General features: G+C 42.4%; 1 protein-coding gene across 1 annotated transcript in view; it reads left to right on the forward strand.

Moving 5' to 3' along the window:
* The window catches only part of ABCA4 (ATP binding cassette subfamily A member 4), a 99,501-nt gene that overhangs the window by 16,117 nt on the left and 57,794 nt on the right, over positions 1 to 25,590 (forward strand). Inside the window, exons 6-13 of the mRNA XM_073358296.1 lie at positions 4,258 to 4,455; positions 7,356 to 7,445; positions 7,860 to 8,100; positions 10,107 to 10,246; positions 11,349 to 11,465; positions 12,341 to 12,538; positions 21,774 to 21,979; positions 23,641 to 23,817. Of these exons, the coding sequence (XP_073214397.1) occupies positions 4,258 to 4,455; positions 7,356 to 7,445; positions 7,860 to 8,100; positions 10,107 to 10,246; positions 11,349 to 11,465; positions 12,341 to 12,538; positions 21,774 to 21,979; positions 23,641 to 23,817 (1,367 nt within the window). The remainder of the gene's footprint in view (positions 1 to 4,257; positions 4,456 to 7,355; positions 7,446 to 7,859; positions 8,101 to 10,106; positions 10,247 to 11,348; positions 11,466 to 12,340; positions 12,539 to 21,773; positions 21,980 to 23,640; positions 23,818 to 25,590) is intronic.

The raw sequence follows: 25,590 nt of genomic DNA on the forward strand, positions 1-25,590 counted from the left end.
GTCCAGGCTGTCTTTGGCCTTCTGTGTGCCAGTGGCTGGGGAGCTCTGAGAGGAATGCTGTGCTGATGAATGAACGTTGCTGAATCAGACCCCTGGGATTACTGCTCTCCATGCTGTGTGTGGTGGGGGGGAGGGGGCAATAATTCAGGCTGAATGACACAATTCTTCTTTTTCATTGTCACATAAAGCACAAATGCTGGAAATGTGTGGGCCTGCTTGTGGCCAGCAGGAGAGGGGATTAATGAACTTGCATTCACTTCTTCTCAGACTTTACAGGTTCTAGCTGGTGTGACTGGTTGCCAGATTACTCATCCACTACAGGGCTGACTAGAGCTACGGGAAGCTCCCTCACCCAGTGAGCCCCCACACACACCCAGCCAGATCCATAGCTGGTGTAAAGTGGCATATCTCAGCTGACCTCAATGCCACTTTGTCAATTTACACCAGCTGAGGAGCTGAAAAGCTAGGTCTCTCTAGTGCTTCTGAAGTAAAAATACAGAAAAGGACCCTGTTGGGGCTCACTTCACATTTTCTTTCACTCCTCATCCCCCTCCTAGGTCTGCTATCCTAAGGAAATGACCCATTGTTGACTGGTTGTTAGTAGTGGGTTCCCAGGTGCCTTTCCTTATCTAGTATTGAAAACAGTTTGGCTATATACAGGGCCAAAATATTTTCAACACAGCTGCAGAAAGCATGATCCTGACTTCCTGTAACGTGGATATCTGTCATGCTTTCTGTAATGGTGTTATGAAAAGTTTGGCTCTTTCTACATCAGAATCCGAACCATTTTTAACACCAGCTGAGGAAGAGCCAAAGGAGACCTATTGTTGACCATGAGCACTGGTCAGGAATTTTCCAACCAAATACTTTTTAATTGGAAAATGCCAGTTTGAAGAAACCAAAATGTTTTGCAGAAAACATTCTGAATTTCAACAAGCTCTGTTGACAGCCATTGTAGATTTCCATGGGTACAGTTTATTTCTAGGCTTTTGGCACTAGTCACTGTAGCAGCAGCTCACCTTACAAAGGTTAATTTCACCCTATGAGGTAGAGCATGTATTAGCCACGCTTCACCCATCGTGAGCTGAGACACAGGGAGATTAAGGGCAGGTCTATACTTAAAATGCTGCTTCTGCGCAGCTGCACCGCTGTATCATGTAAGAGAAGACGCTCCTACGCCGCTGGGAGAACTTCTTCCATCAGTGTAGTTAATCCACCTCTCCAAGAGGTGGTAGCTACATTGACAGGAGAAGCTGTCCCATTGATGTAGCCCTGCCTACATGGGGTGTTAGGCTGGTATAACTATGTTGCTCAGAGGCGTGGATTTTTCACACCCCTGAGCGACTTAGTTATACGGATATAGGTCTCTAGTGTAGACCTGGCCTAAGGCTGTAATTTTCAAAGGGCCTGTGGGAGTGACTTTCAGTGGGAATTGCATGCCTCACTCCCATAGGCCCCTTTGAAAACTGCAGCCCATATAGCTTGCCCCTGCTGGAGAAGGGGGTAGAGCCAGGACTAGAATACAGATCTTCTGAGTCTTGCTACAGAGGCTTAATCACAAGACCATATGTCCTCTCAAGGATCTTCTGCTATTCCAGATCTGGATCTTTTACACATTTACATAGTTAAACGCAATCTCTCCCTCTCTTTCCCCCAACCTCAAAGAAACTTGTTAACAAGAGTCTCACTCCTTGGCAAACAGCTAGCTGCTGCTCTAGCTCCAACCTCCTACCATGCTGGGTGTGCAGGAAATGACACACTGAAATGAAAGCAAAAACTGATCAAAAAGCCTGCTAGTTGAAAAATAGTTTGTACTTCAGCTTGCGTGTTCTGGCTAAACAGTGACACACTGATAAAATTAGTAGAGTTTTCCTCTAAAGAGTTGCTTTTGGGTTGCAGCACAGAAAAAGATAAGCAGCTTAGAAAAGGTTGGCTACAGCCCACATTGTAGAACAACTTAAAAGGGTGGAGATTGGGTGTGCTTCTAACCTCTTCTGTTCCTGGGCAGTCTCACAGGGCAGCTACATTGTGTAAATAAAATAACCTCTTGCAGTTCTGCGATGAATCCCTATCAGTAACATCCACGTCATGGTTTCCTCACTTGCTTTACAAATCCAAACAAAGCATTCTTACTAGTCATCAGTGCAGCTCACTTTGAGCCTGGAACTTAGGTATTGCCAACCCCAAGCCAGGCATCTGGAACGCTTGTGAAACACTTTGAATACATCCACACTGCCTTCTAAACTGGGGCTTAGACTCAGGTTTGAGCCCAAACCCCTGCTACCGTACACACGCAAATCTTCTGACTCGGGTCGCCAATTACTCAGAACAGGATTGACTGGAGTGGCAGGGAGTCCCACTGTGACTTCTGTCCAAGCCCTGTCATCTTGTAGTGTGGACATAGCTCAAGCCACAGACCCAAGTCAGTAGTAGTGCAGTATAATGCGTTAGCTTGGTTGTGAGACCCAGGTCCAGCAATTGTAGACCCAAGTTTTCAATGCAGTGTGGACGCTTAAATATGGACTTGGAAACACTGTCTCCACAAGCACAGGTCCCACAAACCCGGGTTTACAATGTAGTGTAGATATAGCTCTTGCGTCCACATTCAAAAATGCTGTCTGTGCTTCCCAAGCTTTGAGCAAATGCCTTTACCACAGTGGGTTAATTCAGTCAAACTGGAACAATCCAACTTTTAACTTGTTCTCACCCATCCCTCTTTGGATTTTGCCTGAAAAACACAAACCAAACTTAAAAGTCCAGTCAGTACTGACATGTCTTCTGTTGCTTTCTATCCTCTCCCTTACTATCAGATTGTGCTAATAATATAGCCATGAGCCCTTAGAATATCTGGCTCGCATAGTGTTAATGAGTTTAGGCATCAGTATAAAGTAACTTTGCAACAGCAGCTCACCCCTAGGGGACATCACGTGGCACAGTCACAGGCCACACTCCATTGATCGGTCATATTTAACTTTTGAAGATTGATCATCTAATGACGAGATTATCACTGCTGCAGATTAGCCTGAAGCAGGGCCATTGCCGAGTGTGCCTATCCCAGCACGAGAGCCTACCCTTCCCATAGTGCAATGGGCAGGGCCGGTTCTAGGGTCCCATTTGGGGCAGTGGGAAGGGAATTGGGTATTTGGGGGGGCCTCTGGATATTCCTGTTTAAAAAAACAAACAACCTTCAAGGTGTCTAGGAACTAGTTAGGCCCCAGGGGAAAATCTTGGATTTTAAGAGTTTAAAAAAGTAAAATTTGGCTACTGTATCAGGATTTTGCTGTGATTTATAATTTATATCATGGATAAGGATTGTACATACTGCACATATTTTGGCCTTTCTGACAATAATTTGGGGGCCCTTGAAGATCAGGGTGGGGGGGAATGTCTCCTTAGATCCTTTGCGATGCCAGGCCTGGCTATGGGTATTGCATTGTCTAATAACTTGAATTGCACACACGCTCAAAATATAAGCAGTCATTTAAAATATTAATTTCAGTTGTGTCCTGTATTTCATATGTGAATGTTGTTTTAATTGTGTCATATGACACATTCCCTACAGCCTTGTTTACACACACAAGTTGTGATGCTTTAATATACTGGCACAGTTAAAGTGGCACAACCCTCCTTGTATGCACACAGTAACCTATATCTGCATAAGGAACCAGTATAACTGCAGCCACACTAGGACTTGTACCACTATAACTATTTTGGTAAAAAGTCAGCCCTAACTGAAATAATTACAGTGGTACAAAATATGTGTGTAGACCAGACCTTCGTTGTCATTGGAAGTTTGAGAATCAGAATAGGGTTGGCCCTTTGCTCTCTGGTCAGCCAGGGTTAGGAGCATGCTTGACCCATACCAAAGGTAGAGTCACATGGCATGTTTGGCAGGTTCCGGGGCAACACTGACATACATGTGGGAGCCACATTCATTCCTCCTTAGCCAGCAGGATGACTGGATATGACACAGGCCCTTCTTGAGGTGGTGGGGGGGGACAAGAATACTTCTGTCTCTGAAAACAACTTGGATTCCCCAGTGAGGGGAGAAAAGCCTTGCCTAGGGGAGGTGATTACACATGACATCAACTGGCGGTCACTCGAGGGCTGTGGCTTCAGAAGGTGGTGTCACCCTACAGTCCATGAAGGCATTGGTAGGGTCTAATTGTAACCACCAAAGCATTAGTATTGTCTCTAGTTCTTATTGAAAAGCCTGAAAGTTCCACAATGATAAAAGTGAATTGCTTTTGGCTGCAGTTTGCCTATGGAGTCCCTGACTTGACTCTGAAAGACATCGCCTGTAGCCAGACCCTACTCAACCGCTTCATTATCTTCAGCAGCCAAAGGGGTATGCATGCTGTGTACAATGCAATGTGTGCCCTTTCCCAGGAGAACCTGCAACAAATAGAAGACTCCTTGTACGCAAATATTGATTTCTTTAAGCTTTTCCAGCTGGTGAGTACTAACACAAATCTGCTTGGCGTGTGTTGTTTCTGGTATTCTACTTCAAGGATTTTCTTTGCATTATAGCACCCATGTTCTAAGCAGACATCTACATTTTTGCTAGGGCAGATAATTAGGTTACTGGTTATAAGTAAGGCTAAGATTTAGTCACAGGTAATTTTGGTAAAAGTCATGGACAGGTCACGGGCAATAAATAAAAATTCACAGCCTGTGACCTGTCCATGACTTTTACCAAAAATACCCCTGACTAAATCTCTACTTCTGGGTTGAGGTCTCCCTGCTCGCCAGCAATATAAACATTAAATAATAAATCTGTCTAATATATCTGAGTTTTCTCAAGTGTAAAAGTCCCTCTTCAAGTCAAAGCCCATCTCAACATTGTTTAGCCACACAGAGTGATTCTGTATAATAAACAAACATTCTTTGCCACAGGTACTTTTGAAATGCACTTCTTCGCTGCCCTGGAATTGATTCCACTTACACGTTTATTGTTTAAATCTGTGAACAGATTTAAAATTGAGGGGTGTGTATGTATTAACACACACATGCATGTGTCTACACAACCCTGTGGCTTGTTGGTGGCAATGAAAGCAAATCACAGTTCTGATAGTAAAATGGATGCAGAGTAATAAGATCCCTTCCTTTGCTATCTGGGCTTGTTTCGCTGCAGTGAGGAAAGTAAGCCTCTTTCCAGAGCATTGCTGTTATTGCAGCTGGTTGGGTAGTTGTCGTGTTTTCTCCATTTCAGATGCTCGAGTTATATGAAGTATAAACACAAAGATAAAGTTATTTAATATCTTAACACAGCTCAGGGGGGAATTACAATTTTACTCAATGCAGAATCAGTTGCTCACTGAAATACAAAAATCCACCCTGATCAAGTGTTTCTTCACCTGCTTCATGTGTAATCAGTCTTGCTCAATGCAGTATCAAGTGGATTAACATGGAACCACTTGGATTAAGAATATCTGTGAGTTTGACACTGGCTCTGTTTGTCTTCACTGCCTTAGGCCACTCTGTATTATATGGCCATGTGGTTACACTTGTACAACATAACCCACCACATATCTAACGGCTTGGCTATACTTACATTTTATTGTGCTCTAACTTGCTGGCGCAGGGGTGTGAAAAATCACCCCCCTGAGCGCAGCAAGTCAGAGCACTTTAAAGCGCTAGTGTAAACAGGCTTCGAGAGCTGGGAGCCAATCTCCTCATGGGGGTGGATTACCAGGAGCCCTGGGAGAGCAATCTCCCAGTGCTCGCGGGCGACCACACTCACACTTCAAAGCACTGCCGCTTTGCATTTTCACACTCACTTTGCACAGAAGTAAATGACTGCAGAGTGCAAGGCAGTGCAGAGTCAGCCAGCCCATTGGGAGTAAGGTTTCCAGAATTGGGGCCTGTATTGGCTCAAAGAATCCCTTCCATTCTGAAGGGCTCCATTTTCTAATGATGTCACCTTCTCTCCCAGTGAAACTGAAAACGTTTGGACAAATTTCCATCCCACTCTGTGCTGCAACTCCTAGTACATTGGGGTTCAGTAAGCTGCTATAGAACTGTGCTCTATAATATTTGGGGTGGAAGAAGCTCACTGCCTGCACATGCCCCACTCCCCACCAGTCCTGTCTCAGCCCCATGCTGTGGTAATGTAGGAGGATGTCAGTGGGGAAGAATTTTCCTCCTAGTGAATCATTCAGTTATTCCAGAGCACATCTATTTAGAAGGCTTTCTGTGATATATGAATCGTATCAGATGCATCATGCTAGAAATATTTAAAAACAGTAATTAGCACACACATGCATTGCTCTGTGTACTATGGAGGAGGAGGTGACAATTTCTCTTCCTTTCTCCTCTGGCTAATGAAAGCTGTTTCCATGTAGGGTATTTATCCTGGGGTCTTTTCTGTTTGCTTAGGAGGAACTTTGCTAGCTTTTTGTTGTGTACACTGATTTCTGTTCAGTGTTGCAAAATCTTTCAAAGAAGAAAAGGCTGCTCTATGGCCTTTCAGAGTTGTATCCATTTTTAGGCTCTTGGAGGCATCAGGGGAAAGTGAAAACATAATTTGAGGCAGTTTTTTTTAGCAAGCTCCTCCATTCAATGTAACTGACATGTTAAGGTACAAGCATGTGCTTTCCATGAAACTGCTACTTTTGTGATTTCCTGTTAGTTATCTGCAGAGTGGAGCTTCTTCTGCTTTCTTAACTACTGCCATCTGAAAGGAAGAAAGAGCATAGGGTCGGAAAGCAGTATAGACATGCAGTTCCAAAGGAACCTTTTTAAGAGACAGCCTGATTATAAAATGTAATAGTTAATTTAAAAGACCAGCTTTATATTTTGTTGTAATCCTAAAGAAAATAGCAGCCTGTGGAAGAAGAGCAAATGAGATACTCCACTGCAGGATGGGGCTTTGAGCCACACCACTGGCATAATCTGGCCTAAAAACCCATTTTTATGGGTCCAGGAGGATAACCCCAATGCAAAGCACCTGACACAAGGGCTTTTAAGCCATTCCCCATATTTGTTGCTGGTATAGCAGAGGAAAGGGATGAAGCCAGGACTACCATGCACCACATAAATCTCCAGCTGTGTTTTCAGTGCCCCATGGCCATTTCATCCCATTGAGAGTTAGAGCAGTTAGTTACTTTACTCAGACTCCTTCCCCCCCACATCCCAACTGTGTAAAATCCCGGAGGGCTACAATTTATTTAGTCAATAGCTGGGACAGAACTTTGAACCTTCTGTTCAAAAACAGACTCCTACCGCTTGAGCTAAAGGAGAATCGACAGCCCTTTAAACAGAGCTTTCCGTTCCCCGTAGTGTAACTGGGTAGTAGACACCATTGACCGGTTGACACTGGACTCATTTCTTCTCTATTTTTAATTTAATCACAGCTTCCCACTGTTCTAGACAGTAAGGCGCAAGGTGTTGACCTGAGATCCTGGGGGAGAGTGCTGTCTAATGTGTCTCAAGCTGTGCGAGAGGTAAGCAATCTGATAATGAACTGAATCACCCATTTTTGGCAGTGCACAGCGCTCCTCTGCCCTTGTTTGATCCACCAGTTTGTCTCACAAACATCTGATTTATCTGAAAGAATCCAGGCTACATCAGTGGAATGGTCAAGGAGTGATGATCTCTGGAAAATGCATCCTTAGTCTCTTTCCCCACCATAAATATGGGTGTAAACTTCAATGGCTATGAAACATAACAGCATTTTTCAGTAAGGCAGAAGAGCACAAGCACCAAAACTGTCTTGTTGCTAGTGTGGGATAAAAAAGGAGAAGGCACCTTCAGGTCCCACTGCTCACCTCCAGGAGGGCTGGGCACAATCAAGTCCTACCCATTCTGGTTTTCTTGTGGAGGGTTGCTGTTAATAAAGAAGTCTTGTTTTGCTACAGCTAGCCAGGAGGCCAAGCATTCAGGACTTTTTGTTGGTTCTGCAACCGTTTGTACAAGGTGGAGGGCCAGAATCCTTCAGCCACCTGATCAGCGCCTTGTCTAATCTTCTCTGTGGCTATCCAGAGGGAAGTGGTTCCAGAATATTCTCCTTCAACTGGTATGAAGATAATAACTACAAAGCCTTCCTAGGGGTTGACTCCACCAAGAAGGAATCCATTTATTTTTATGACAATACAACCAGTAAGTTTTCCCATCAACTCCTGCATACACTTAAGTCTTTGGGGTTGGCTATAGCACTACAGAGTGGTGTTTTTAAGCAGTTGGTTTGAACAATTAGTGCCTGGATGGTTACCCTTCACATTTGGGAACTGGAGACAGGAAATCCTATGATGATAAATCTGACCGAAGCATACTTTCATTTACAATATAGGAATGTAAGAAATGCCATATTAAATCCAGATTATTGGTGTACTGGGTCCAGTATCTGTTTCTGACAGTAGGCAGGACCTCCTGGTGAACAATTCTGGAATAACTTGCCCAAAAGGGAATTTTCTTAAGTCCATCAGTTAATGGTTGATTTATGACTGCAAGCACATATCTTCTTTTTAAAAAAAAAAAAAAAAAAATCCTGTATAGTGTACTGTGGATATCCTTGTTATGCAGATAAATAAACTCCTGGCCTTAATCATATATTGTGGCAATGAGTTCCACAGGTCATGTATCATATAAAAAGTATTTCCATGTATCAGTTTTAAATTTGTTGCCTGTCAGTTGCATTGACTGTCCACTTGCTTTTGTATTATGAGAGAGGGTAAATAGAGACATCTGTTTTTTTACCATCTCTACAATTCATTATTTTATATCCATTAGGCCCCCTCCTGTTTGCCTCCTGTCTAAATTTTCCCAATCTTTACAGTCTTTCCTTATACGGAAGTCTTTCCATGCCCTTAAACATTTTTCATTGCTTGTATATGAGCCCTTTCTATTTCTGCTGTGCCTTAACAGCTGTATCATAACTGGTGCTGGGTATCTTTTTGTCCATAGAACATGGAACACGTAGCGATAGATATTGTTATTGGCTCAGTTATACCCTAGGATCTGAGCTCCGCTGCTGTAGGATGCTTCCTGTATTTTATCCTAAACCCTGCTGCCATTTAACTCCCCTTTCTCTCTATGAATGTGTAGCCACCAAGGATTATAGATCTGTCGACACATGCCCAGTACTCTGCTTCCTCGGTTAGGGAACAGATGAAAGAAATGCTATCCAGCTAAATGACTGTGCTAAATGCAAGAATAAGATGAAAAGGAGTACTTGTGGCACCTTAGAGACTAACCAATTTATTAGAGCATAAGCTTTCGTGAGCTACAGCTCACTCACGAAAGCTTATGCTCTAATAAATTGGTTAGTCTCTAAGGTGCCACAAGTACTCCTTTTCTTTTTGCGAATACAGACTAACACGGCTGTTACTCTAAAAGAATAAGATGGAAATTCTTTACACAGAGAGTTTAATACTGAGTTATATCTTAGGATCCAGTTGCAAACTTTTTCAGAGTTCAGGATGTTCAGTCCCAGGGCTTTTAGTTTGGACACACCTCCTGTGTGGATTAAACTACCATGGGCAGGCATAGAAATAACTACATACAATATCAACAACCATACAAGAAGGTAGATCACTGGAGAAAAAACTATAGATGTTAAGAAAAGAGAGGGGGATACAGATGGGTTCTCTAGTTTCCTGCCATTCGAAATGTCCTATGAATGAAAACTAGCAAATATTGAAATTCACTGTGTCTCAGCTTCAAAACTGCTTCGTGTCTTTGTTTTAAGAAAAGGAGTACTAGTGGCACCTTAGATGCATCCGATGAAGTGAGCTGTAGCTCACGAAAGCTTATGCTCAAATAAATTGGTTAGTCTCTAAGGTGCCACAAGTACTCCTTTTCTTTTTGCAAATACAGACTAACACGGCTGCTACTCTGAAACCTGTCTTTGTTTTGCAGCCCTAAAATCTACTCAGCAAACTTTGCCACTTGTTTCCCCTGCGTAAAGATGTATTTGAGATCCCACACTGTTGTGTTGCTTTTCAGCTACTGTGTATCTATTTAGGTACAGCACAAAGTAGCCTGTTCAGACCCCAGAGTCAAAGAGGTTTGCATTTGTGATTTGGGCAGACTGAAGCCTGAAGGATGTTATAAACAATAGAGCATGGGTATGGTTACATAACATCTGTCCTAATTTTTTCCTGTAGCACCCTTTTGTAATGCATTGATCCAGAGCATGGAATCAAACCCTTTAACCAAAATAGCATGGAGTGCTGTGAAGCCCCTGCTGATGGGAAAAATCCTCTTTGCTCCTGATTCTCCTGCTGTAAGGCAAATACTGAAGAATGTAAGAAATTCTGATATATATACAACTAGTATTTTTAACCAGCTATCCCCCCCATGAATAACCCAACCATTTTGCCCTCGTGACCTTTTCTTCACAGAGTTCTTTTTGCTTTGATGTCTAGAATGAATCATAGGAAGGAAGAAATTGTGACATTCGCTGAGACCTGAAAGTCAGAGATTTCAAACCAATGACATCAAGGTTAAGATTATACTTAAGGGTAATTGGAAGAGAGGGCCTGTGTCTCCTCTCACACTAGTGGAATTAGGCGTCAGTGGGATTATATTAGTGTATACCAGATCAGAATTTGGCCCACTCCCTCTTTGCAAGCCTGAAACTATTCTATCTTGATGGCAAAGGAAAACCAGTTGTAAGTGAGACAGGATAATGGGAAATTACCCATAGTTCTGTGAAGATTCTTTGGCCTGAGAAGTCTTTTTCAGTGGTGATGAACAAAGTTTCAACTTTCTTCTCAGAAAAAGAAATGTATTGGACCCATTTTTTAACACTGATTAGAAACGGCAGAGAAGAGAGCAGAATATTATATGGGGTGTGGGGAAGGGGGCAGGCTGGCTGTTCCAGGGGCAAATGGAAAGGAAGGATGGTCTTGTGGTTCAGACACTGGACTGGAATTCAAGAGATTGGTATTTAAATCTCAAGCTTCTCTGTGATTCCATTGGTAAAACTGGGTAGTAATATTTCTGTCCTCCACAGGATGTTAAGAAAAAATAAATGTTTATGAAGTGTGCAGCTATTATTGCAATTGAGGGAAGAGGGTTATATAAATAGATTTATCTATCTAGTCACGCTTGCTTCTGTTAAACACACAGAAGAAATGTGCTATGGGTGTCTTGGATGAGTCCAACAGAATTAAAGGAATGCCCTTTGTGAGGCGCACTCTTTCTGTCACACTCCATTGCCACAATGTCTCTTCTATCGTGTTTATTGAGTTATTGTAATTAAATTAAATTAGATTAGTAAGCTTTGGATTGCTACAAATCATTAGGGTCAGCATCATTGCATGCATCTGACCCTGAGTGGTCTGTATGTGTTTGGGTTATCTCTCTAACATATTGATATTCCTTTCTGGTTGTTAATGCCTCAGGCAAACTCCACATTTGAAGAACTTGAGCGCCTCAGACTGTTGACCAAAGCCTGGGAAGAAGTGGGACCTCAGCTGTGGCACTTCTTTCAAAGCAGCCTGCAAATGAATATGATCCGAGTATGTTGTGCCCTGGCTGGGGAACTGTGATTAGAGCAGCCCTTCAGCTTCCTTATTTCATAGGGGATAGGAGAGTTAACCTGGAAAGTTTGGATGGAAGAACAACCTTTGCATGAAGCAATGTTATGATTCCTAAGAACGTATGGGTCTGTGGTCACTGGGTTTGTTTTGCAGACTTGTCTGATATGCATTATGAAGACACTGGACCTGATCCCCAGGTCTAGCTAAGCTCTGCTTGGTGCAGGAAATGAAAGAGAAAAAGTGGTATTATGCTTCTTTTATACCCGCCTGATCCTTGGGTCAGCCAGGGGTGGTTTGATCCCTTGCACAACTTAGAGCAGTCTCAGGGCTGCTCCAAGTTGCACCCAGCTGCCCCTAGCCCCAAGGTCCATTCTGGCAGCTGGGGATAGCAACTCGGTAGCCATGTCCTCTCCCTTCTGGCAAAGTCCCCTATATAGGGGCCTGCAAGGAAGGATTCTGCAAAAGTTACTGTTTACATCGGCAAAAGGATCAATATGCTGGGTCTCCTAAAGTCCAGAGCAAACGGTTAAGTAACTCATATAGCTTAGATATAAAGAGCAATTCATATTGAGAAATGCTGTGTTTGTTTGAGAGCTGTTTTCTCTGCGTGTGGAACTGATGTTTCAGACGTATTCCAAGCCTTGTAAAGAGGAATAGAATTAAGGATCAAACAAAGATCTGTTGCTTGTAACTCTCCCTCTTAGATGCCTTTTTACAGACATAACTCCGTGGCCTACCCTTTCCCATTAATTGGGGACTCAATAGGATGGCATGTAAACCTTTCCAGCTAGAGTGGGCTCGTTCTAAAGCACGTAAAGAGTGATGTAGTAAATCAGAACTGATGTGCTTCCCAGAACACTCTGAAGAACCCCACAGTGAGACACTTCTTGAATCGACAGCTGGTTGCTGAAGATTTAACTGCTGAAGATGTGATCAACTTCCTCCATAATGGATGTCCAGAAAACCGCGAAGAGGGTGTGGCAGACTTTGATTGGCGGAATATCTTCAATGTCACAGACCAAGCTTTGCGTTTGTTTAATCAGTATTTGGAGGTAAGGTTGGAACTTTTATTAGGTGGTGGGCACCACTGGAAATCCTTAGAGAGAGACTATATCAGAGCATCATCATCAGTGCTTAAATGCTATGGGTGCTAAGACAGAGAGATTTAAATCACAAGGTATTTCAGTTATTTCACCTTACTTGTTTTAAAATAATAAAGTGACAGAAGAATAAATGCAAAAAGAAAAGGAGTACTTGTGGCACCTTAGAGACTAACCAATTTATTTGAGCATGAGCTTTTGTGAAGAGACTAACCAATTTATTTGAGCATGAGCTTTCGTGAGGTCACGAAAGCTCATGCTCAAATAAATTGGTTAGTCTCTAAGGTGCCACAAGTACTCCTTTTCTTTTTGCGAATACAGACTAACACGGCTGTTACTCTGAAACCAAAGAATAAATGCCTTACTCTGATAGGGAAACTTTCATCTGATGATCCCCACAGGCTTTATTAAAAGTATTAGTTGAGTCTGGAAACATACACAGGAAACAGAAAAATGTCATCATTGCCATTTTACAGAAGCGGCAAGTGACACACACACAGCGAGAATTTCAGAACGCCGACCATTGGCTTCAGAGGGAGCAGGGTTCTGAATGCTTTTGAAAATCCCACCCTGAGTTTAACCACTGGATCCAAATCTCACTGAAAGTCAATGTTTCCACTGACTTTAATGGGCATTGGATCAAGCCTCATGTGAATTGTCCGAGGTCAGATGGGGAGTTGGTAAAAAAGCAGAGAATGGGACTCAGGAAAAAGACCACTGGGCTCCCTTCCCTAGAAGCTATTGTTTATGTAGATTCTAAAAGATCTGGCAGGTATAACAGTTTCATTCTCAAAATGATTTTTGCATTAAGACAAACCACAATTTCAGTGACTCTTTTCCTTTTACTTCTTATTTAGGAAGAAATACTAGCTCTGGGAAATTCATCACTGCACAATACTGATGCTTTTTCTTTAGATAAAAAACAAAAGTGAATAGCTTTTTTAGCATCACTTGTGGCCACAATGATGTCAGAAGTGTGAAGCATTAGAGCCCTTTCTACAGCTCCTCCCCTCCCCCCACCCCCACCCCCCCAAAAAAATGCATTAGGCAGTTAGAGAGATGAAAACAGACAGGTGCCTGCCCCAAAGAGCTTATCACCTAATGAGATAACATACAAACCATGGATGTATCTGGGAGGGGCAGGGAGTGCAGGGAGAGCATGAAAACACAAGGTGATAATTCGTTGTAAATTCTCTTCCCTGTTGTTATTTTTAACCCTGGGCTCTTTGCCTTTCTCTTAATTAACTCATAGTCATTTGGTTTTTACCAGTTTAATTCATATTTTTATTCCTCTCTTTTTGTTTATTTTTTAAAACCTCACTTTGCTTCATTTTTCTTTAACTCCTGCCTCTTTTGTTTAATATAACATATTGGTTATTTCATTATTTTGCCTTTTTCTTAGGACAAATACCAAAATCAACTTTCCCTCCCTACTGTCTATATAAATAACCAAACCACTCTGTCCTCCTTCTCATTACTAGTATTATTTATACATGGGAGCAACCATAAAGTGCGAGCTGCTTTCCAAACATCCCAGGAGTTTACAGACTACCCAGAGGAACTTATGTTCTAAAGACTGTCCAGGTGCCCTGTCGCTATGAAGCCTACCTCTTCTCCTCTTCTTCTTCACCTTGTTCTGTGTGTGGTGCAGTTACATCACACACTCGAGAGAAAAACATTTAAAAAGCCATTCAGATGGTTGCCTATCATGGACCCAGAACCACTTCATTTCTGGAAAAATCCTTTAGCATCTAATAGGGAATCAACCAATGGGGTTCTAGAGAAATTGCTCTAATATGTTTAGAATTTAACAGAGAATGATCTTCTTTCTATTGGTTTTTGACCATCCATGGTATTGTGTAATTCTCTAAAATATATAAGATGGTTCAAAGATTCTATTAGAAACATCGTTTTCTATTAAATTCTATGGAACTTTTGTGTAACGGGGATTCAGAGCAGAAAGCTTTAAAATAAAACCAGAATTATAATTATATTTAAAGATTGCTAATACAACAGAATGTTACAGATATTCCCCAGATAATAGTACCTAAATCTGAAGGTTCTAGTTAGAGGTTTATATATGATCCTGTGCATAATGGGGAGTAGCCAGAAGGAATCCAATTCAGATGGTCATGCTAAGAGAATGCAACTGTCCTGCTCTGCTTCTTCCCAATCAGATTTAATTATCGCTTTAAAAAAATATAACACTGTATTCTACAGGAATCAGTCCAAACACAGCAGCAGCAAAATTGTGGATTATAATACTTTCTCATGTAAGGGATCTCTCCATGCTATTTTGTAATTCAGATTATAAAAGCACCCCTGCACCTTTGGTATGGTATGATGACAAACTATCACACCTGAACTAGCAAAGAGACTGATGGGCAGATTTTCTAAAATGATTTCCGTTTTGGGGTACCCAAAGTGTTTCAGTCCAGATGCCCTGCAACAAAGGGACCCAAAATGAGTGGCCACTTCTGAAAATATGGCTGTGTACCATTTCTTTGTCCTAGAGCTTCCATTCTCTAGGACTATACTGAGGCCACTCATAGGCACCAAAGAGCAAGTTCGGTGCAATTTTGCTAGGTAAAGAAAGAGCTAATAGTGTCTTTACATTGCCTTTCTCAGTGACACGCCAATGGCTGTGTAATAGCGCATATCTGTTCTTTTCACTTCCAGAGCTAAAGGTAACATGACACATTCTCAGACAGGTCCTTTGAGAAGCATTATAATCAGAAGTTGATTTGACTGGGGCAATCCAAGCTTAATGATAGGTTCAGAATCCCATTAACTAAGTTAACAAATCATGCAAAGGTGTTATTTTCAGTCATGGGGGCTAGGCTGAAGGGTGTGTCAATTACTTCCCCAGCGTTTCTAGGAATGGCCTTGATGGGCCTCTAGCTTCCTGGGTGCAGGCAAAAGGGGTAAATAAGTCTAGCTGGAATTAAACAAGAGATGGGTATGGGTATGATTGGGTGGGGTGAGGTGGGGTCTTAATGAGGAAGGGAGAAAAAGAAATAAAATACAGACTCTGATTTGTAAATTTTTGAGCACAGATAAATATGATGGGCTCAACCCTGGGGCAGAATAGGGCTGACAATCTGAAGCCATTGCTCATGGTAATCATACTTCTGTTTATATTACCTTCCCCCTGAGAATCTGTAAGTGCCTTACAGATGTTAATTACATCTCACAACACCACTAGCAGTTAAGAAAGCTGAAGCACAGAGAGGCTAAGTGAGTATGACTTGCCTGAGGTCACACAGAAAGTCTGTAGCAGAGCAAGGAATAGGACCCAGGTCTCCTGAGTCCCAGTCCTGTGCTTTAACCACAAAGAAAAACTATCTCTTCTATCGAAGAAGTCAGGAAGTGAAGGCCTAATCAGCTTCGTCCTATCTGTAGCTATCACAACAGAGGGAGAGAGAAGCTTTTGCATATTTCAGAGTGGTAGCCATATTAGTCTGTATCAGCAAAAACAATGACTTTTGCATATGACCATATTAACTTTACTTCTGCTCTTCGCACTGTGTTAGCAGAGTAACTTATCGTGCATGCTGACCTGCAATACTCTGCTTTCTGTGGGGTCTGCACTAGAACTTTCATAGCCAAGGCAGTAGCTGTGCCTTGCAATCATGTACTTTTGTATTCTAGTGTCTTTTAAGTTTGCTATTTACATAGAGCCTGTGGTATTTGGAGATAAGATTAAATAAAAAGGGCCAAACAGAAAATGAATTTATTCTACCATAGTGACACAAACACACAAATTATTCTCTCCATCCGTTACTGTTTCTTTTCGATATAATTAATGTTAGAGGTAGCATGGTCTAATGGTTAGAGCAAAGGTATGGGAGTCAGGACTTCTGGCTTCCACTTAATCTCTTTTCAATGGGCTAAAATATCATGACACTCAGAGAGAAATATTTATTCCAATCTGGGCTGGGCAACCCAACCTAGATTCTATTCCCATCTGAAAATCAGGCCATTTCTGTGTCTCAGTTTCCCCACCTGGAATAATACCTACCAGAGAAATTGTGTGGCTTATTGAAAGTTTGTAAAGCACTATATGTTAGTTAATGTTTCTAAAGCACTTGGTGATAGTTGTATAAAAGATGCTATCCGAGTGCAAAGCTACAAAGTAATAACACTGGTGGTTTAAGTGCCTCTTTTGTTGTTTTACTGTCAATTAAAAAAATATTACCACACATAACCCCTAAATGTAAAATAGTCTTTCAGAATATTATCAGCTGTAGTAATGCAAGAACCTTAATTCTGTTACAAGCATTTTTCAGATTTTTAAAAAAAAAAAAAAAGCAAAATGTAATTCACAAGATGGAAAAGTTAAACAAAGGAGTCTTTACATTTCAAAGATGTCTGCCAGTTAAATAACAAGTTGTCTCTATGAGCACTTTGATGTAGAGTAATTGTTGGTTATTGACCTGCAAGAGATGATCAAAAAGATAAAATCAAACAAGTTAGCCTCTTGGCGTTCTGTGAAGTAACTGAATACATTTCTTCCCAGTCAGTTTAGAGGCTAAATACAGCTACCCTCTGTGCTGGAGTCTCACTGATTTTGGAGTTGAGGCTCAAAATACAAACTTGGGACTGCTAAACACTGAGGATGGAGTGGAGGTTAAGGATAATCTAGGCATGGTCCAATATCTAAACAAATACTTTGCCTCAGTCTTTAATGAGGCTAATGAGGATCTTAGGGATAATGGTAGCATGACAAATGGGAATGAAGATATGGAGGTAGATACTCGCATATCTGAGGTAGAAGCAAAACTCGAACAGCTTAATGGGACTAAATCAGGGGGTCCAGGTAATCTTCATCCAAGAATATTAAAGGAATTGGCACATAAAATTGCAAGCCCATTAGAAGAATTTTTAATGAAATCCGTAAATTCAGGGGTTGTACCATATGACTGGAGAATTGCTAACATAGTTGCTATTTTTAAGAAAGGAAAAAAACGTGATCTGGGTAACTACAGGCCTGTTAGTTTGACATCTGTAGTATGCAAGGTCCTGGAAAAAATTTTGAAGGAGAAAGTAGTTAAGGACATTGAGGTCAATGGTAAATGGGACAAAATACAACATGGTTTTACAAAAGGTAGATCGTGCCAAACCAACCTGATCTCCTCCTTTGAGAAAGTAACAGATTTTTTAAACAAAGGAAATGCAGTGGATCTAATTTACCTAGATTTCAGTAAGGCATTTGATACGGTGCCACATGGGGAATTATTAGTTAAATTGGAAAAGATGGGGATCAATATGAAAATTGAAAGGTGGATAAGGAATTGGTTAAAGGGGAGACTACAGCGGATCATATTGAAAGGCTGGAGGGAGGTTACCAGTGGAGTTCCTCAGGGATCGGTTTTGGGACCAATCTTATTTAATCTTTTTATTACTGACCTCTGCACAAAAAGTGGGAGTATGCTAATAAAGTTTGCAGGTGACACGAAGCTGTGAGGTATTGCCAATTCAGAGAAGGACCAGGATATCTACAGACTAGGGACCGAATGGCTTGGCAGCAGTTCTGCAGAAAAGGACATGGGGTTACAGTGGACGAGAAGCTGGATATGAGTCAACAGTGTGCCCTTGTTGCCAAGAAGGCCAATGGCATTTTGGGATGTATATATAGGGGCATTGCCAGCAGATCGAGGGACGTGATCGTTCCCCTCTATTCGACATTGGTGAGGCCTCATCTGGAGTACTGTGTCCAGTTTTGGGCCCCACACTACAAGAAGGATGTGGAAAAATTGGAAAGAGTCCAGCAGAGGGCAACAAAAATGATTAGGGGACTAGAACACATGACTTATGAGGAGAGGCTGAAGGAACTGGGATTGTTTAGTCTGTGGAAGAGAAGAATGAGGTGGGGATTTGATAGCTGCTTTCAGCTACCTGAAAGGGGGTTCCAAAGAGGATGGATCTAGACTGTTCTCAGTGGTAGCTGATGACAGAACAAGGAGTAAGTTGGTCTCAAGTTGCAGTGGGGGAGGTTTAGGTTGGATATTAGGAAAAACTTTTTCACTAGGAGGGTGGTGAAACACTGGAATGCGTTATCTAGGGAGGTGGTGGAATCTCCTTCCTTAGAAGTTTTTAAGGTCAGGCTTGACAAAGCCCTGGCTGGGATGATTTAGTTGGGGATTGGTCCTGCTTTGAGCAGGGGGTTGGACTAGATGACCTCCTGAGGTCCCTTCCAACCCTGATATTCTATGGTTCTATGATCCTACAGGAGCATCTGGTTGACCTTGTAAACTGGAGTAATAGTAATAGGATGAAATTTAATAGTGAGAAGTGTAAGGTCATGCATTTAGGGATTAATAACAAGAATTTTAGTTATAAGCTGGGGACGCATCAATTAGAAGTAACGGAGGAGGAGAAGGACCTTGGAGTATTGGTTGACCACAGGATGACTGAGCCGCCAATGTGATATGACCGTGAAAAAAGCTAATGCGGTCTTGGGATGCATCAGGCGAGGTATTTCCAGTACAGATAAGGAAGTGTTAGTACCGTTATACAAGGCACTGGTGAGACCTCATCTGGAATACTGTGTGCAGTTCTGGTCTCCCCTGTTTAAGAAGGATGAATTCAAACCGGAACAGGTACAGAGAAGGGCTACTAGGACGATCCGAGGAATGGAAAACCTGCCTTATGAAAGGAGACTCAAGGAGCTTGGCTTGTTTATCCTAACCAAAAGACAGCTGAGGGGAGATATGATTGCTTTCTATAAATATATCAGAGGGATAAATACCAGGGAGGGAGAGGAATTATTTAAGCTCAGTACCAGTGTGGACACAAGAACAAATGCTTTTTGATCATCTCATTCTGTCACTTGATTTAATCTAAGCTTTTCCTAAATATTTTGCTGCTGTTTAGAGCCATGAGATATCCTGGGTTGCTTTACTGAGAAGCCTCTAGTATATCTTGATATCTGCAGTGTCACAAACGTCTGAAGTTATGGTTATCTGATGATCAAATAATTTCTGGGGGGGAATTAAAATAATGGAATTATTTTGAATAGAGTGGAAAGTGTTCTGACTGGGGGACTCTGGGTTGGTTAGTGGGATTTGGAGACTTTCATCCTTGGGCCTGATCAACCCCTCCTATGGGATAGGGTGCACAGGTGTAGCAGATCATGGAGATTCTTGTGGCAGAGTATTCTCTCAACTGTTCTGGGAATGGTGTTTGTGTTTCCATTGAATAGGTTGTAGGACCGGATCTCAAACAGCACAGATCTCCATATTGACCAAACTGGCAGGTTTGTGGTATTGTCTCAGATAGAAGCAGGCAGTGAATGGGGATGTCTCAGTTTAATACCCTTGTGCTGGAGGCCGTGTGTTCTCAGTTGCAGCTGAGGAAAAGGCAGTAATAATGCTCTGATGTGCCCCCCCCAAAAAAAATAATTATTAGCTTCCCATTGAAGTGACACACTCAGATTATCAATGACTGTTGTAGGAACTCCTCATGGGTTCCCGGAGGGCTTTTTCACATTTGTCCAGAGGGTCACAGTTTGTCATTGTTCCATGCCATGAGGTAATGCTTCAAGTCCTGCTGTCGCTAGGCTAGTGCTATCAGCAGGCTAGGAGGGACATATGAGCGGCACCTGTTGGCTGACACATGCATTTTATTCGGCGATCTCTTCACTTCAAGGACTATATTTTCAAAGGGGCTTCAACCCAAGTCCCAAAATTGTGCCCAAAGGCTAGATTGTGCAGATGTATAAAGAAGGTCGGGAAGGCCATGTAAGGAATCCTCCCACTCTGTGCCCCCATGTGGGGGCCAGAAGAACTGCAATCCCTGCACTCTTGAGTACAGAGTCCCTGCTAATACTGCTATGGAGGGTAAGTTACGCCAAAAAGGAGGAGATGGAGCCACGGCCCTGTTCCCCACCGTAATCCAGGTCTGCAGAATGGAGCATACATGCACTCTCCAAAGGGGCAGATCAGAAGCCAAGCTCTCCCTGATCACCAGGGGGCTCTGAGAATCACTGTATCCTCAGGTGCCTCCTGGTACTTGCCCTGGGGTATGGCTGCTTCACACTACCCCAGCTGAGGGCATACTGTCACAATCTGCCCCTTCATTTTTAGTGTGCATAAAATATCTGGACTTGCACATGCAAACCAGCATATTTGGTTTTTGTTTGACGTCTCCTCACAATTTGTACAAATTCAGGGTTTTTCATGCAAAAAAAAATTGTGAGCACAATTGTTTTAAACTCTTATTTGAAAAATTCACTCATGTACTCACAGTACTTGCAAATATGCTCCATGAAAATCAAAGATGGACAAACCTTGCTGCTACTGTCAACAAAAGCAGCCTGACTCAACAGCCCATGCCAGTTATATTAGCCATTGGCTTTTTGCAGGAGAACTACCATGGCAGAAATACAGCTTTTCAGAAACTCAGTGTGTGGCTACTAAGACACCCAAAACACTAAAGAGAATAACAATTCTAGTTCCTCTATCCCTCTAAACTGATACCAGCTCCTCATCAGTGTTTATCTAATGGTTTGCTGTGATTTCCCCACAAATATTTTTCTAGTGTTTGCTCCATTTTAAAGCAACTATTTAACTTTGATTTGCTATGATCTTACCATCAGATATGAGCTTTTGTTTTCACTAGATACTGTAGTCCTGCAAAGGGCTAAGGTAGTGAATAATATCTCCCCCCCCCCCACCGTTTTTAGCTGGTACTTTTGTTTGCCCTCCTGGTGGATGTGATCCTTATTTTCCAGGCATTAGGTTCAGAATATTCCCTCTGTCTGTGTTTGTTTATAGAGATGAGGGTTGCTTGCAGCTTTAGTGTTCTCTTCTCTTTATCTTGCTGGGAAGACACTTGCTTTTATGAGCTGTCTCCAAAAATGTGTTTCATGATTACTTCAGTCAGTTCCTCCCTCTTCGGTTTATTGAATTAGTTGTAAGGTGGTTGCTGCATTTTTTCAGTTGTCTTTAACTATTGTGTGTATTGAATTTGCCATAAGAATTGGACCAAGTGAGGAGTCTTCAGGGAGGAAAAATCAGTTTTGAGCACAATTTCAATACAAGTATTAAAGCTGAAAAGTGACATCTACCGCCAAAGTTAACTAACCTACTTTCCTGCCCCATTGCGAACCAGTGTTGTGTGTTTTCAGTGTATAACCCCTGCCACTGTAGTCCCATAAGGCTGTCACCTTTGTGATTATCTGCAGTGCTTGACCCTGGATAAATTTGAAGGTCTTGCTGATGAAACCCAATTGACTCATCAAGCTCTTAATATGTTGGAGGAAAACAAATTCTGGGCTGGAGTAGTCTTCCCTGACATACACTCCGAGGCCAGCAAGCTGCCACCACATGTGAACTACAAGATCCGGATGGATATAGATGCAGTGGAGAAAACAAATAAAATCAAAGACAGGTGATGATTTCTGCTTTCCTCAGCTGCGCCTGCCATTGAACCAGTAACACAAAACATGGGAACCCTCTCCAACATTCTGGGAGCCAGAGGGTGGGTCAGAGTCTGCATTCAAATACAAATGGGAGAGCTGATTGAATTCAGTGGTGTTTCACATGCGTAATGCAAAGCAGAAGTCATATCCAGACCCTAGTGCTTGGCACTGAGCAACTGCGTCAGGGGCTGGGAGAGTGGGGGGAAGGGTAGAAGGGAGGACTCTGATGGCTGGAGTAGCCTGCACAGGGTCTTTAGGGGACCTCCGCATGTGGGGAGTGGACAGGGAGTTCTACTTATCTGCCCCCTGCATGTTGCCAAACTTGACATGCACATCCAGTCTTCTCCCCCTATGCAGCAGAATATGTTGCTGCCGCTGCTGTACAAGGGTCCTCTGCCACCTTGGATTTTCTTCTTAAAGTATTAGCACACATGTTTTCTGAGACTACTTCTATATGGGCTGGGAGTTTCTAAGCAGTGTTCCCAGCGTGTATGATTTTATGGCAAGTCACATGATATTTGCAGTTTTCCCAAAGCTACCAATGTTGGAATCCCATATTTACCTGAGAGTTTCAGCTTTCAGTTTAAATAACAGCAAGCTTCTAGACATCATGACTGCAGAGAAGAACTTGAAAACATGATCTCTAAATGCTCCAATGCCACTTGGCAAGCCAATTTCAGGAGCGTTTGGGGCCTGACGCATGATTTTTGAGCACTTGTGGTTGAAAATACTATAATGGTTAAAGAAAGGGCTATTCACATTAGAGGTGTGTAACAGCTACTGAAAACTGTGACTTCTGGTGTCGCAAGGGGAAACGGTTTGAAGGTTCTCCCTCCCCGCGCCCCCCAGCAGAAATTTTTGACAAACAAAAAAAAAGTTTGCTTTCATTGGATTTTTCCACAGAAATTTTTGAGTTTTCACTGCAAGATTTCAGCTGAAAACCAAAAGACTTCAGCTGAAATATTTTGTCAAAAAAAAAGCAAAATGTTTCTGCAGAAAGCAGATATGTTTTGTGAAAGACGTAATTTAGTTGGAAATCCAATTTTCCACTCAAAAAACAGCATAGATGGACAGTTTTTGACCAGGCCTGGTCACAAGCTTAAATTCCAGACAAATGAAATAGTCATCTGATTTGGATCTTTAGGATAGAAGCTGAAAGGTCAGACAAACATAGTGGAGCAAATCCATTCAAAGCTTTCAACATCCAGAAAAAAACTTTTAAAATAAAAAGCTGAGATTTTACAGAGGCTACTGGGAGCTGAGAGTGAGTCCATCTAGATGAAGCCATAATACTTTTAAAACAAAACAAAACAAAATCCATAAATACCAGAAACATTTTGAACAAATTTGGCACATTGCAATATATAATCGCTGTTTTATTTTGAACCCCCTTTATGCATTTTTGGCCAAAATTACTGTTTTACATAACAGTATATAGAACTTCAAAAACAAAACAATAGCTAATTTTTCTGACTCATGAACGTCTGACCCCTTCTCAAGTAGCGGAGCCTGACAGCCGTAACTTGGAAGGAACAGCACTGGGTGAAGCCGCCGGGAAGTTCTCGGCTAAGTGTTCTCTTTTAAAGTGCCTGCCTGCCTCAGTGATTTCCATGTGTTTTTTTCTTCTCAGGTACTGGGATCCTGGTCCAAGAGCTGACCCAGTGGATGATTTACGTTATATCTGGGGAGGGTTTGCGTATCTGCAAGACATGATTGAGCATGGGATTATAAAGACCCAGACTAACGCTGAAGTGCCATCAGGAATCTACCTGCAGCAAATGCCCTATCCCTGCTTTGTAGACGATATGTGAGTAAGAGCAGCTAGTGATTCTATTTCTGATAACTAATCGGGGGGCTGGATGATGCAGTGGATTTTCAGGAGGCTTGACTACTTTTGCCTTTGATCTTGTTTAAAAGCCAGAAAGAAATCCCAGGACTATGGCATTCGTGAAATACCCCAAGGAGCCAGGGATGTGCTTCCCTGGTTAACACAGATAAGGAAATTGGAGAAGCAGAAAAAGTCCAGTACTTTGGAACTTTAAAAAAGGAGACTGAAGAGTCTGATTCTGCTCCCACTGAAATCAGCAAGAAAACCCCATTGACTTTAATAGCAGCAGGAGAATGCCTCGAAACTCGAGGCACATAAAAAGTTGCACAGTTCATAGCTGAGTCTGTGAGATCTGGAGGGGGAAAAGAAGATTTCAATTAAAAAGAAATGAACTTTTTTGATGATTAAAATGGGCCCACGTAGAGAGCATTTCCCCATAACACTGTGGCTCTGAATCAGGCACAGTCCTACGTCCAGGAATCCCAAGGCATGAATAGTGCTGCTGTCTCCCTTACTAACACCGCAGCTAATTGCAGATTGCAAGGGGGTATATCATTTGTGTTATCATTCCCCACTTCTCAATACCTGTTCTTCTGACAGAAAGGTGCTAATGGGCCCTGGGTTTTTTTGTTTTTTTTTTCACCAAGAGAGATTATTGCAGCTGCAGAAACCCAAACCAGGCAAAGGTTGGTGAGGGCTGGTATACATTGACAAGCTACATTGGCATTCCTACGTCTTGCAAGGTTATGACAAATCCCCACCCCGAGAGATGTTGTTAGGTTGACCCTTGTGTGGACAGCGCTAAGGTGACAGAAGAATTCTTCCATTGGCCTAGCTGCCCCCTCTTGGGGAGGTGGGTTACCTACGGTGGCAGAAGAACCCCTTCTGTTACTGTAGGGAGTGTCTACACTGAAGCACTACTGCAGTGCAGCTAAAGCTCTGTAGCTGGGCTGCTGTAGCGGTTTACGTGTAGACATAGCCTGAGGCCTACAACAGTCACATATGGCTGAGGGTTGACCACAGAAAACCACAGAGAGAGACTGTGTTTAGTTGTGGCCCCTTCAAAGAACTTAGTTAAATAAAATGGCTAGATGCTTTTGGAAGAGGTATGCTGCTTTTGGGTTGACACTGGGACCCTGCTTGCCAATCCGGGGACCAGAGCTCCCACAAGAGGCAAAAGCAAGAGGCCCTGCCCAGCCTGCCTCCACAAAGCATTTTCTTTTGGTTCAGCAGTCCAGGTTGCTCTCTGGAAGTTTTTGGCGGGAAAGTGATGTTTCCCTGCCTGTTTTGCTGACTGGCACTGCCCTGCTAACACACTAGAGGGCCCGCTAGTACTCAGATCAGTCTGACTACTCCTGAAGAATGTCTCTTCCTTTGATTTTTACAGTCCCATGCTTCTACCCCATACAGAAAGAAGTGGGGGTGGGGGGTGGACGTCCTCTGACTTTTTGGTCAGTTTCATTCAAATGTCACCATTACAAAAGCGGTGCAAAATGAGAGTCCAATATCTCCCATAATGCTACTCTCGCCTCACAACACATGTAAAGAGATGCCAGCAGGAAACGTGTTTTATCGTAGCTCATGGTCATCCTAAATGTGTTCTCCATGGCTACTTTTTACTGCTCATATCTGTTGTAGGGATTGGGGACAAAACTATGGCAGCCATGCATAAAAGGTTCCAGGTTGTGACCTAAAATTGATCCAGTGTTAATAGAGAGAGGGAGCGCTCCAGCTGTCTGACACAGTAGTGCA

This window comes from Lepidochelys kempii, chromosome 8 (assembly GCF_965140265.1).
Source record: "Lepidochelys kempii isolate rLepKem1 chromosome 8, rLepKem1.hap2, whole genome shotgun sequence".
Lineage (NCBI taxonomy): Eukaryota > Metazoa > Chordata > Testudines > Cheloniidae > Lepidochelys > Lepidochelys kempii.